This window comes from Camelina sativa, chromosome 13 (assembly GCF_030686135.1).
Source record: "Camelina sativa cultivar CO46 ecotype springtype chromosome 13, ASM3068613v1".
Lineage (NCBI taxonomy): Eukaryota > Viridiplantae > Streptophyta > Magnoliopsida > Brassicales > Brassicaceae > Camelina > Camelina sativa.
The window spans coordinates 25,558,393-25,571,630 of record NC_141892.1 but is presented as its reverse complement, the minus strand read 5'-3'; the positions used below and the strand labels follow the sequence as shown (position 1 = coordinate 25,571,630).

The 13,238-nt window shown below is 35.1% G+C and overlaps 5 protein-coding genes across 6 annotated transcripts; 3 read left to right on the top strand and 2 right to left on the bottom strand.

Moving 5' to 3' along the window:
• Positions 1–3,084: 3,084 nt before the first annotated feature.
• On the top strand, positions 3,085–3,705 carry LOC104737596 (uncharacterized). The gene has a single exon (XM_010457809.3). The coding sequence runs from the start codon at positions 3,198–3,200 to the stop codon at positions 3,645–3,647; it is 450 nt and encodes a 149-aa protein (XP_010456111.1). The 5' UTR covers positions 3,085–3,197; the 3' UTR covers positions 3,648–3,705.
• On the bottom strand, positions 3,590–4,804 carry LOC104737597 (uncharacterized). Its single transcript, XM_010457810.3, has 3 exons — positions 4,526–4,804; positions 4,300–4,374; positions 3,590–3,922 (listed from the first exon to the last, which is right to left on the bottom strand). The coding sequence occupies exons 1-3, from the start codon at positions 4,655–4,657 to the stop codon at positions 3,761–3,763; spliced, it is 369 nt and encodes a 122-aa protein (XP_010456112.1). The 5' UTR covers positions 4,658–4,804; the 3' UTR covers positions 3,590–3,760.
• LOC104737595 (nitrogen regulatory protein P-II homolog) lies at positions 4,792–6,697 on the top strand. Of its 2 annotated transcripts, none has more exons than XM_010457807.3 (8): positions 4,792–5,108; positions 5,205–5,250; positions 5,394–5,421; positions 5,808–5,895; positions 5,989–6,056; positions 6,140–6,209; positions 6,310–6,345; positions 6,437–6,697. In XM_010457807.3, exons 1-8 carry the CDS (start codon positions 4,922–4,924, stop codon positions 6,490–6,492), a joined length of 579 nt encoding a protein of 192 aa, XP_010456109.1. In that variant the 5' UTR covers positions 4,792–4,921; the 3' UTR covers positions 6,493–6,697. The 2 variants fall into 2 exon arrangements, with proteins under 2 accessions (XP_010456109.1, XP_087337467.1); XM_087481341.1 differs by having other exon boundaries at positions 4,795–5,108; positions 5,217–5,250.
• Positions 6,698–10,216: 3,519 nt separating this feature from the next.
• Positions 10,217–11,742, top strand: LOC104737593 (uncharacterized). Its single transcript, XM_010457804.3, has 5 exons — positions 10,217–10,825; positions 10,891–11,009; positions 11,106–11,294; positions 11,370–11,421; positions 11,501–11,742. The coding sequence occupies exons 1-5, from the start codon at positions 10,547–10,549 to the stop codon at positions 11,618–11,620; spliced, it is 759 nt and encodes a 252-aa protein (XP_010456106.1). The 5' UTR covers positions 10,217–10,546; the 3' UTR covers positions 11,621–11,742.
• LOC104737594 (nifU-like protein 1, chloroplastic) lies at positions 11,413–13,188 on the bottom strand. The gene is made up of 3 exons (XM_010457805.3): positions 12,643–13,188; positions 11,944–12,080; positions 11,413–11,860 (listed from the first exon to the last, which is right to left on the bottom strand). The coding sequence occupies exons 1-3, from the start codon at positions 13,013–13,015 to the stop codon at positions 11,672–11,674; spliced, it is 699 nt and encodes a 232-aa protein (XP_010456107.1). The 5' UTR covers positions 13,016–13,188; the 3' UTR covers positions 11,413–11,671.
• Between the last annotated feature and the right edge of the window lie 50 nt (positions 13,189–13,238).

Here is a 13,238-nt window from a genome sequence, read left to right as displayed (position 1 = left end):
AATAATATAGGGAAAATGGCTAATTCACCCCTGAACTTAATTGTTTTATCGTATTCATACACAGATCTTTGGAGTGTGCCTAAAACTATATGAACTTAACTAAAATTTGAATTTTCCACATGAACTATCGAAATCAAGCCAAAACCATCAAATCGAGTAACGATGTTACTGTTCTGTTAATCTATGATGACGGGATGCCATACTGGACCCTTAAACGACGTCGTTCTATTGTTTTAAGAAAAAAAAAATCAATTTGTTCAAAATAGGCAGTTGAACCCCCGACCTCTAATACTCACAGACCAAACATAAAACCAGCTGAACTACCGTAACTTTTCGTTAAATATGAAATGGATAAAAAATATATCTAAGACAACGCATAAATTATAAAAGAAAAGGAAACCCTTTTCTCTGCTTTTGTTTTCTCTTCTCCGATAACATTACGACTATGACTGTTGATTTTTCATGGATTGGATCAAGAATTGGGATTTTTTTGTTAGTTTAGATCAAAATTGATTAAAATCATGTATAAAATCCGATCCTTAATACCTGAACTTGATTTATAAAAAAAAAAAGAAATTGTAACTGAAATTGAATTGGGTGATAAATATCTCAGCTCTTGACATCCTAATTTGAAATTAACCTCAGCAGTTGATATATGACATCCTAATTTTAAATTAAGAAAACTTAATCGTCATAAATATCCCAATTGTTGAAGATGCGGCAGAAGAAGTGCGTAGAAACAAAAAACAAAGATCGGGGGGGGGGGGGGGGGGGGAGGAGAAGAAAGGATAAGCTTTTATTTTTCTCAGTTTGTTAACTTGCATCGTATAAGTATATATACGTTTGTAATTGTACTATTCGTTACGTGTATAGTTCAGCTGCTAAATCGCTTGCTCACGTGCGTTAGAGTTCTATGGTTCGATCCTTGAGTTTTTGAAATTTATTTTACTTCAGTTTTTTTCTTAAAACAATAAAACAACAGTCGTTTAAGGGTCTAAAGTGGCATCGAGTCATCATATATTAATGGAACAGTAACACCGTTACTCAATTTGATGATTTTGGCTTGATTTTGATAGTTATGTGGAAAATTCAAATTTTCGTTAAGTTAATGTAGTTTTAGGCACACTCCAAAGATCTGTGTATTAATACGATAAAACAACTAAGTTCACGGGGGGAATTAGCCGTTTTCCCTAATAATATATTACACTAGATGAGGATCCGCCCGATGTGCGGGTTTATAGTTTTCTAAATTAAATTAAATTTAACAAAAATATATTAAAATTTGTTGTATGTTATTTATTTTATAATATACTGATTTATATCCACTTATAAATATTTTATGTATGTTACTACTAAAATTATATTGTTTTTACACCTAAATATACTCTATGTTACAAATAATTCTTTATCACCACCTAGAAAATGTCTATATAAACACATTAAGCCAACTATTTTACTTTCACTTCTGCATATTTTTTTAATTACTAAACTTGTTGGCTCAAAAAACATTTTGAATAAAAAATCTATTACATAATATACTAATCAATGATATATCATCACAATAATATATGATCGCCATAGAAAAAACCTCGGCTCCGCCATCATCCCTTATAGAGAGAACCTTGCGTTCAACCTCCTCCACCATGGAGAGAACGTTGTCTCCGCCTTTCTCCCTTGGGAAGATAGCATTGCGTCCAACCTCCTCCACCTTCCTCTCTTAGGTAAATAACCTTGTGTTCAACCTTCTCCACTATAAATAAAACCTCGGCTCTGCCCTTTTCCTTTGTGGAGATAAAATGTTCTCGTCTTTTTACTATCTCAAAATGGCTTGCCACGACAACCAATGAAAGTAAAAACCTTTTTCTAATGTCATAAAATCTTTTGATAGTAACTAATGTTAAATTTTCGAATGTATTCGTGGAAATGTCTTTGACATACCATGATGTAGCATCTGTCTCTGTAACGCCTCAACTGCCACCTTACTTAGTGAGCCCATATCCATTCTCAGTCCATGGGCCCATCTTCCTAAGTGGACCCTACATCTATTCCCGACTCGTAGACCCACCCATATTCGATGGTCGGTTTGTTACATCTGGGAGGCTTTTAAAACTTGTTTACCAACCTTACAAATCAACAAATGATATTTTTCTGTGTTTTGTCTTCACTCGCACAGTTCCGACAATCACTTCCAGGAAGGTCACCCATCATGAAGTTCTCTCAAGACCTTTGACCAAAAAAATAAGTGCATTTTGGTGACGTATGTGGCCAAATCAATTCTTTTAAACATTTTCGCAAACCAGGGTGTGAGAGTCTTTGAGCTCATATGGATCTATCAACAATGATTTATGTTTTTTTCAATCTATCTATCTATGTTTGTTGTACGCTTGTGTTTGATTAACCTATTTTATTTATTCATTAGGTTGATGAGCTTGTACTCGTTATTTTCCTTTGAGATTGAATGAATAATGTTAACAATTATGTTTGTGAAAAAAAAGGATTTATGACCAACCAATCAAGGTTAATAAATTAGAAAAAAATTAATTTGGCATACTTAAAGAAACAATAGAAAATTATAAGCATGGTAATATATGAATCCCAAATATAAAATGAAAATATAAACTAAATTTAAAAAATCTAAAAATACTACACTAAATTTGAAAATACAGTATTAGGAAAAAAAAGATGCATATATCAATATTTTTTTGGTCAACATATTAATCTTACTTATTCCCAACTGAAAAAAAGAAAGTACGAGAAAATTTTGGTTTAAAAAAATATGGAAAATTTACTTTCCCATTAAAAAAAAATCCCAATTAAACAAAGCTTTAAAAAGATTGTATTATTTTTAATAAATTCTGTAATTTTTGATAATTATCTTTTTACATTATTAATTTATTTTAAAACAAAATATTTTATTTTTGTTGTAATCAAATTCTTTCTATTAAATGTTAACTTTTACCCATGTTAAAATTTTAAATTAATAATTTAACAGATGTCAAAATCTTCTTAATAGGCCTCGTGACTAACTTTCAAAACCCAACTTTATATAATAAAATTATCATCTCACAACAAACATTTCTCCTCGAAACCCTTAAAAATTCCCCCAAATAAAAATAAAAAGAAACAAAAACCAAATCTTTCTTCTCTTCTTCTTCTTCTTCCTCTTTACCATACTCTTCCTCCTTCCCCACATTATCATGGCGATAATGAACAAAGAAGAGAAAAAGACAGAGAACAAGAGGATCAACGAGATCGATGACTCACACGAAAACGAAGAGTTGGAGAACAAGAAGATGGATATGTTCTTTAGTCTGATCAAAAACTATCGAGAGGCCAAGAAACGAAGACGACAAGAGTTAACTCAAGATTCCGGCGACGTTGCTTCGATTCCGGCCAAGAGATCCGACTCCGGCATTGTTCCTGTTTTTCGTCCCGAAGATTTCTCTCACTGTGTTGATTTAAACTTAAAGCCATCATCGAATTCGATTATCCCTACCAACAAGAATCAAGAACTGGACAAGGAAGAAGAAGAACAAGCAGAACAAGACCAAGAAGAAGAAGCAGAGAAGGAGATAAGAGAAGATAATGGTTTGGATCTTAATGATGGTTTATTAGATAATGGTTTAGATCTTAATCTTGCATTGTAATAGTAATACACTCTGTTTCTGGTTCTGTTTTCGTGAATAAGAAACAAATACTTTCTTAGTTACTTGATTATTAAAAGCGACATTGCAATTACACACATTAAATCAGTGGATCATCAAGTCAAGAAGCTGCAGGTGAAATTGCCATTGATGAATGTTAACTTCTCAGCTTTGACGACAGAATCTAAAGGAAGAGGAACGAAGGTTTTGTCTGGACCATAGAAGTGAGGGAAGCTATTCACTTCATCCACAGCTTCATAGATCAATCCATCTCCAAGCTGCAAAACAAACACATAAACCAAAAAAAAAAACATGTCAATCTCTTATGTTACATGCGATTCCACAGTCTTAAGACTATGGTTCTCTTACAAAAAAAGTAGTAACTCTAGCATGAACCACACATAAACAACTCTAGGATCAATCAACATCACAAAGTACACTAATACAAGGGAGGCTCAAGAAGTATCTTGCTTTCATCTCAAACCCACTATTGTTAATTGGTCATCTTACTTAAATGTGGAGCTAATCACACAATAAACAAACGTTTGACAAGATCAACCACTCACCAAACTAGAGGATCCCTAATACCAAAATATTTATAATCCCCAAATGTTTCAAAATTAAAGGATAAAGAGTCAACATCAAATAAACAAACCTTCTTAGGATCGACTTGAAGAAGGTAAAGATCCTCTTTAACATTCAAGAAAAAGTTCTTCAATGTCGATTGTACCTAGAAACCACAGAAGCAATCTCATCACTAAAAGCAGCCAAAATCAAATCTACATAAAAAAGTAATGATTTTTCACAAGTTCAAAGCTAAATCTCAATGTTTCGTAAACACCCATATGGAAAAAGTCGAGATCTTTAATTGAGAAAGAGACCTGATCGAGCTTGCTGAGATGAAAACAACCAGTAGACTTATCGAGCTCTCCACCAAGAGATGATCCATTCTTCTTAAACTCTTCCCATTCTTGATCCGTACTGATTCTGTATATGTAATCTTCCCCAGCCATTTGTTTCACACCTCACCCGTGAAATCGAAAAATCCCAACTTTAAAAAGCAGACGAGAGAGACTCGATCAGAGCCAATTCACTAAACCGGTGTAAACCGGGTATTAATTTCAGTACTAAACCGGAAATATCAGCTAAACCGACTCGTCGTCAACTTCGAAGTTACTTCCATTAATTATACTGCCTCCTCCTCCTTCGCTTTCGATTTCAGTTGGTAAGGAGAAAAACAAACTCTCGAAAAGTTGTGTAAAACTAACAAAACAATCATGGCGGCGACAATGGCGAAACCCATCTCGATAACTTCACTCGGTTTCTATTCTGATCGAAAGAACATTGCTTTCTCTGATTGCATTTCGATTTGTTCTGGATTCAGACATTCTCGCCTCGATTTGGTCACAAGATCACCGAGCAACACTCGTGTTTTACCTGTCGTTAGAGCTGAAGGATCTTCTGGTAAGCCAACAATGATGTGGTTGTTTCTGATCTTTCTTTTGATCAATTGGGTTTATATTTTGAGTGTGTTCATAGCATTTTTCTTATCTTTGTTAGATTATGTTCCAGACTCAAAATTTTACAAGGTTGAAGCTATTGTCAGGTAAAGCTTTATAATTTTCACTGGTTCCATTTGTTTTGTTGTACCAATCATTGGTATGTGACAATGTTGTTTGTGTTTCTAAGTGGAGACCTAACTGATTTCTTCATTTTTGAAATGTATGAATGTTGTTGGGATATTAAAAGGCCATGGAGAATTCAGCAGGTTTCATCTGTAAGATCTTCCTTGTCCTCTCTCAGTTTTGATATGTGAAAAGATTTGAACTTTGCTACTTACTCGAGGTTTTCATTATTAGTTGTTATACAAGAAGAGTCTATAGTCTTTGAAATTTGGATTTTGAATACTATAAAAACGGAAGTTTGGGAAATAAGTTAAGAGTATAAGTTCTTTATCTATGCATGGGAAGATCAAATTCTGTTAGTGAACTCAATAGGATTGGTCAAACTGTGAATTCGAGTTGAAGGATTTAGTGTTGTTACTGTTATTGTATATACTTGTTACTTTCATTAACATACAGATGAGTATTGTACTTGTGAAAAATCCAACTAAATCTTGAGTTTCTCTGTTTCGTGAATATATATATGGAAAAAAATATCAAGGCTTTATTGAAAATCGGGATTAGAGGTGTTACTGTCTCTGATGTTCGAGGGTTCGGTGCACAAGGTGGTTCCACCGAGAGACATGGTGGTAAGACCTCGCATTCAAGAATTGGTTTTGATGATTCTTCTTATTGTCAAAATGTGTTCATGACTTTTCTATACACATGGGTTGCATTTACAGGCTCTGAGTTCTCGGAAGACAACTTTGTTGCTAAAGTTAAAATGGAAATCGTTGTTAAGAAAGACCAAGTACGTATATGCTTTTAAAAAATCAAAACTTTTTAAGTGAAATTCGAGTTTGAACCATTACTTCTTTTTTTTTCTTGTTGCAGGTGGAATCTGTAATCAACACAATAATTGATGGAGCCAGGACAGGAGAGATTGGTGATGGCAAGATTTTCGGTAACTATACTCTTTTTTCACAATCAGATTTATGTTTCATACCTCAAAATGCAACATGAATTTACTCAGATTGTGATGGTCTTTTGTTGGTTATCTACAGTTTTGCCTGTGTCAGATGTCATAAGAGTTCGGACAGGTAAAAAACTTTAAAAGTCTTTTTCTTTTTGTAAGGCACAAATCTCTTGGCTTGCCTTAAAATATGTCTGTATATTGGCAAAACATTTCAGGTGAGCGTGGGGAGAAAGCAGAGAAGATGACTGGTGATATGCTTTCACCATCGTAGGAACAAACCAAGCTCAAGAATGGTTTTTGTCATTTCGGTCTCTAGATCTTGTTTCTGCGAATAATAATGAATGGAGTCTGTGTTTGGTTTTCTGTTGAATCGATCAAGATGTGTTTTAGCTGTACATGAATTATGCAGAAAACATCTGTCCTGGTTCTCAGACATCGAATTCTGTTCTTAATAAAAATTGAAGTCCCTGTTTTTATTTTGGCTATCTGAAACCACAATGCTTTGAAGACGCCATTGGCCGAGACTTGGTTTACTTATCTCTGTCAACGCATGGCCCTGAAACAGATTAAAGTCTACAACGCTTTGAACATGTTCATGTAATGCACATTGACATTATGTTATGGGAATCAATTTAAATGTCTATCATGGTTATAGTTTGCTCTTTAAATTATGTCAATCTTGGTACTTAGTACTGTAGTGTATAAGTATCTAAATTAGTTAGAATATATATGTATTTGTGTATATTAGGAAACCAAGTTAGTTAGGTTTAGCATTCTCCTCTCTATATAAACATATTGAAACTTACATATGTTTAGATAATGCTAGTCTCATGCTCTCTATATAAACATATTGAAACTTGCATATTCCTAGATTATAGAGAGCATGAGACTAGCATTATCTAGCAAGTAAGGAAATCATTAAATTCACCATTAGTAAAGAAAATGATTAGAGGTAGACTTACGAGTAAGGTCTTTAGTATCATCATCAAGCCTTTTGGTGTTGAGAGATACAAAAAACGTAAATCACTACATACATCTAACGGTTGTTCATACATTTCCATCACATCCACAAAACAACAACCAATCTCATTCATCCACACACATTAGAGAATCTGAATACATGGATTTCAAAAAAAAAAAGTCTATGTATAAGTGCAACTCTAGACAGGAAAAGCTATACAAGGTTTGATAGACTTTTTTTGTTCGTTCCAATGGGTTTTGTTGACAAGGTTTTTAATGAGGTCTAAGTAACACTTTCAAGTCTCCTTTTATCAGCTCATTTCGTGGTCTAAGGCCCATTACTTTGTTTTGACCCATTTTCTATTTACTTTGTTCAAACTTTACATTTATTGCTTTTGTAATTTCCAAGACTCTTTGCACGAGTGTGGACTTGAGCATGCTTTTGCATGTTTTTTTTTTCTCCCCTCTTCTTCTTCGTCCTCCCTCTCCTATAGAATCCCCATGTAGTTTTTTTGTTTAAACCATCAAACATTTTAATCAAAAACTTTTGTTTTACTTGTTTGATCTGAGAAGTGTGTAATATCTTCCCAACTTGTTTACTTCTTAGCGTGTCATATATAAGGTTTAATCAAGCCAGTAGTCTAAGAGATTTCATCTCTCTTGGAATTACAATTCATTCCCCCTTCATTCTGATGCATCCACTTTCTTCTTCATCTATCAATTCCACTGCATCGCCAAAGTTCCATCTTTTGTTCATCATCTTTCCGTCCTTTTGAACTTCAAATCCAGCAAAGTGTGTCTTGGGCATAGATTCACGGCCATGAGTCTATCATGTGGTATCAAAGCCCACATGATAGATTCATGGACGAGGATCTATGCCCAAGAAACACTTTGCTAGTTTTGAAGTTGGAAAGGACGGAATGATGATGTACAAGGATGGAACTTCGGCGATGCATCGAAATTAATAGATGAACAGGATAAAAGTGAAAGTGGATGCAGCAGACCGAAAAGGGGGGGGGATTAATTGTACTTCCAAGAGAGGTGAAAATCTTTTAGATTATTGGCTTGAATAACTTCGATATGACATACTAAAAGATAAACAAGTTGAGAAGATATTACACACTCCTCAGATCAAACAAGTAAAAAGAGAAATTTTTGATTAATTTTTTTTGATGATTTGCAAAAAAACCACAAAGGGATTATATAGGAGAGGGAGGACGAAGGAGAAGAGGGGAGAGAAGAAAAACATGCAAGAGCATGCACAAGTCCACACTCATGCAAGCTCATGCAAAGAGTTTTGGAAATTACAAAAGCAATAAATGTAAAGTTTAAACAAAAGAGATAGAAAATAGGTCAAGGGAAAGAATGGGCTTTCGACCACGAAATGGGCTGAAAAAGGGAGGCTTGAAAGTGTTACTAGACCTTACTAAAAACTTTGTCAAGAAAACCCATTAGCACAAAACTTGATAATGGAAAAAGAGTGCACACTTATCCCTTTACCAAACACCTTGAGCTATGATAATCATAAATGTGGTTTGAGTCATGTATTCTTGCTTCTTGTCCATTTCCCTAAGTAGTCCATTGATTCCTTGATTGAACCTCTTGGATCTTTATCTTGTTAGAGGACCTGCCATAATGATCAATTCTTCCTCCTATGCTTCCTCTGGTACAAGTTGTTTCTCGGCTTTGTGTGGTTCTTGTGGTTGGGTTGGGCTGGCTATGATCTCATCACGGTGGCGGCGAGATCTATGATCGTGTGATCAAACACGAGCTATAGTACATATGGTCATCAATCGAGCTTGACGGGGATGTAAGAGATCGGTTAAGAGAGATTATTAGAAGAGCAAAGCAGAGCTTTCTCAAGAAGAACAGAAATCGGCGACGTGTTGATACAGTTAGTTTTTTTTTGGGTTTTTGAATAAAAAAAGGAAATTTACATCTTCTATGTTAATATTATAGAAAAAAATAACTCAAACAAAAATATAAAAGAATGGAAATTTAAAAAGTTACCGTTACAGTTACTCGTTACAAAAACCATATAATTGTTGTGAGTGAGGAAAAGAAGACGTATACAATATCAACAAATGATGTGCATGTGTATAACGTTATGCGTTTATCATTATTTTGTGTGGAGTCCACCGTCACTATGCACCCATAGTAACTTACTTTTTTACTTCTCTATATAAACGATCAAATTTGATCGTTGTAAAACACTAATATATTATCAATTACAAAGAAGTTATAGCTCTTTCTCTCTCCGTCTCTCTTTTATTCAATATCCCGATCCTTGGCGGGTATAAATTTTTCACTAGTATTTATATTTTTATTCATCATAAAATCAAGCATTTTTTATAATAATAATTATAAAATAGTGTATATATATTTATTTTTTTACTGCCTAACAATTTTATTTGATGGGACTTGCGTCGTTTGTTTCTTTGCAGTGGCAATGAAGACAAAAAAAAGTATTAGAGCAATGTTTTAACACTTCTTTACACATGCATATATTTTTCACAATCCAATCGAGTTGAAAACAAAATAACCGCACAAACATTTAAAAATTGAGCGTTGGCTTAATTAAGAGAGACATGCAGATAGTTTGGTCCAATCCAAGCGATTATACACATTAAACACCTAAATCTTGTCAAAGATCGAAGACCTTTGTGTACACGATCTTTTTTTTTTTTTTGTTAACTCAAGGGTAATCTTAAGCCCACATAAGCCCAGACTAATCCCCTGGAGAAAGGGCAACCCATGGGTAGGCCCCCTTCCAAATATTCAAATGGATCGAAAGCAAGGCCCATGTGGAATTTGGCTCTAAGACAAGCTATGTGAAGATTGGCTCCTGTACAGAGAAAGAAGGTATAACAAAATAAACTAATTATTGGAGTTAGGTTACAAGGGAGAGAGATTTTGTTATATCCTTGTGTATACGATCTTGTTATTGGAAAATTGAGCTTTAACAAAATAAACCAAACTCCAATAACAATATTTGTTTTGCAAAAAGCACATCAACGGTGAGCCCAAATTTCTTTGGAGTTTGGTTTATTTTGTTAAAACTCAATCAGTTCTCCACATGGAGGAGGCTCACAGAGAACTGATTCAACATTTTATCGAAGACAAAAATTGCTATCACTGATCATGAGATTATTCTTTTTTAGCAAGTATGTTGTGTAACTTGTATGTATGATTCTTTTTAGTTTTTACTATGAAATCAAATTTATTGTAATATCGGTTTAGTTTTGGTTATGTTTCGGTTTGAGTAATTTCATTTCGGTTAAGAGTCAGTTCAATTCTGTTTGATTTTTATACCCTTTCTTCAAACAAGTCCTCCCAATTTTTTTTTGTACGGATGAGATTGGAAGATGTCTGTCTTAGCGATATCTTCTCCTTCAACTACTCTTATTAGACCACTAAAACGCAACGGGCTAAACCGGTCACCGGTTCGAAAAATCCTCTGCTTCAGCCAGAGGAGGCAGAGCAGAACCGGTACCGGAAAATCTTGGATCGTCCCTGTAAGTCTCTCGCTTTTTGGGTCAGGCTTCGTCTTGGGTCCTCTTCTCGATGGTCTCCATTCACGTGTCGATCTCGTGGTTTACCAAAACGGAGCTTTCCAAATCGGTCCTCTTCATACAAACATCTGGGTAAGGTCAAAACCCCACAACTTGAAAATTCTTGAATGTCTTTGATCATGTATTGTTTTTTTCAGGTACCGTTCTTGCTTGGCTTATTTTACTGTACAGTAGGTTTACTACAACTCGTATTGGATGAGAGAACCTCTATAAATCCTCCACGTGGCAATCTAGACAAAACCGTAATTTCCCTCTTGTAAGTATGTAGTATTCTTGTTGTTGTATAGTATTCTTGTTGTGTATATGAGGACAGTGGAAGTAAAACTCTATATGGTTTTGGTGAATGAAACAGAGCACTGGTGTTGTTCTTAGAGTTAAGTGCTGAAATGTACAAAGCTGGAGTTTCAGACAACATAGAAGCTTACATTCTATTTGCCCTAGCAGAGTTTCTTTGGTTCTCTTTGGATAGAACTTGGATTGGCTTCACCATTGCCACTCTCCTTGGTATTGCCTGTCCCTTGGCCGAAATCCCCATCATGCAGTAAGTAAACCCGCGATTCAATCCCTTCACAACAGAATTAAGTCTAACAGATTGACATAACCTGCATATAAACAGATACTTCCATCTGTGGTATTATCCAGAAGCAAACATAGAGATCTTTGGCCAGGTAAAAACAGTTTATACAGCAGACATTTTTAAACAAAAACATACATGAATACTCTGTTTTGTTTTGTTTTCTGGTTAAGGGATTGGTAACTTGGACAACAACTTGCTACTTTGTCTACACACCGTTCTTGATCAACTTGGCAAGATGGCTCAAGACAGTTATGGAGACAACGACTACTACTGATGTGGACATTAGCTAAAACAAAGAGCAATAATGATTTTACATAATACAGTGGCATTCTTCATGCTCTCTAGCTTGTAAAGGTTACATTAGTTATGTCCTTGAACTTTTCTTTAATCGCTGCTTGTATTCCCATTCCAATCGACTCTGGTCCAACATATTTAACAACGCAGTCCTCGCCTTCAACTGATAAAACTTCAACACTTCCGCCATAGTTCTTGATCGCTGGCCTCAGTATATCAAGATGAGCATTCACTGCCTGCAACCCAAAACCAGTCAAAGGCAACCACAGAAGAAGGAGATATTAACGTTGGCTAAGTTCTTAAAAGGAGCCTCACTCACCTCAACGGTTAACTGCTTTACTTCTTCATCAAAAACTTGGCGAATATCTTTCAAAGCATCTCCAAACTTTTCCTTGAGTACTCTCTCTATTCCCATTGTCATGGTTGTTGAAGAACTTGGACAGCTAGTACATGCTCCTAAACATACGACATAATTCCACAATCAACAGTATCTCAATTACATAACATGTGAACACGATTGAACAATACAAGGACAAAAAAAAAAAACTACAAATTCCCCTAAACTACGAAACAAACATGTACAACGTAAAAAGGATACCAACTTTTGTCATAATTGATTATCAATACTGTCACTACATTCACATGACAGCTGCTAATTTTGAGTGCTACTATTTCAAACCAAGAATCCAAAAAATACAAAAAAAAGGCTATGGCGCAGTCATGTTGGAAACAAACACATCTGTGATATGAAAGTAGAAGCTACATGAGTGAGTCCTTCTTTGTTGATTATTACCTTTCTCTACAAAAGATTCACTAATCTTACCAAATTTGTAAGTCACTAATCCAAGCTCGACTCCAGAGTACTATAGAGAATCTAAATTCAAAAAAAAAATCTAAAGGCTGAACAGAATCCAACAACTCAAACTCCAAAAAAGTTTCAATCTTCAGCAAAAACCTAACTCCAAAATCTGAACTTTTGTAGATGAAATCGAAAAATTAAAATACAGTAAAAACAAACCTTGGAGTTTTAGAGAAACAACACCATCTTCAACGGAGACAACGTCAACGTCACCACCATCGGAGATCAAGAACGGCCTAACATCCTCTAGCACCAAATCAACATTTTGAGGCGTCAATTCAAAAGTCTGAGCCGAATACAAACCTGGAGAAGATACACCAGATGCTAAAGGCGATATCTTTTCTCCTTGGCTCGAACCACTTATTGCAAATCGCCGCAAAAACGCCGTTCTAGAGATGCATCTGGGTCTGTTATCAGCAAACCCAATTCTCTGGTTTTGATCGGAGATTACAGGAAACCCAATCCTCGATGAAGATGATGAAACCAGAATTTTGAAGCTTCCGCTTATGGAAGTCGCCAGAGAAGAAGCCATCGTCCTTCAGATATTTTTGATATGATCTTTAAACAACCACCGAAAAAAATCAGTAACACAACGGAACGGAGAAGAATCGCTAAATTGCGAAATGGTCCTTTATTTTAGGGAGATCTTTAATTAAAGGACCATATCAGAAAATGAATAGGGTGGACCAAGAAATGGGCCGATCGACATAAATTAAGACCCAGTGGCCAGTCCATTTAAACGAGGGAAGACACGT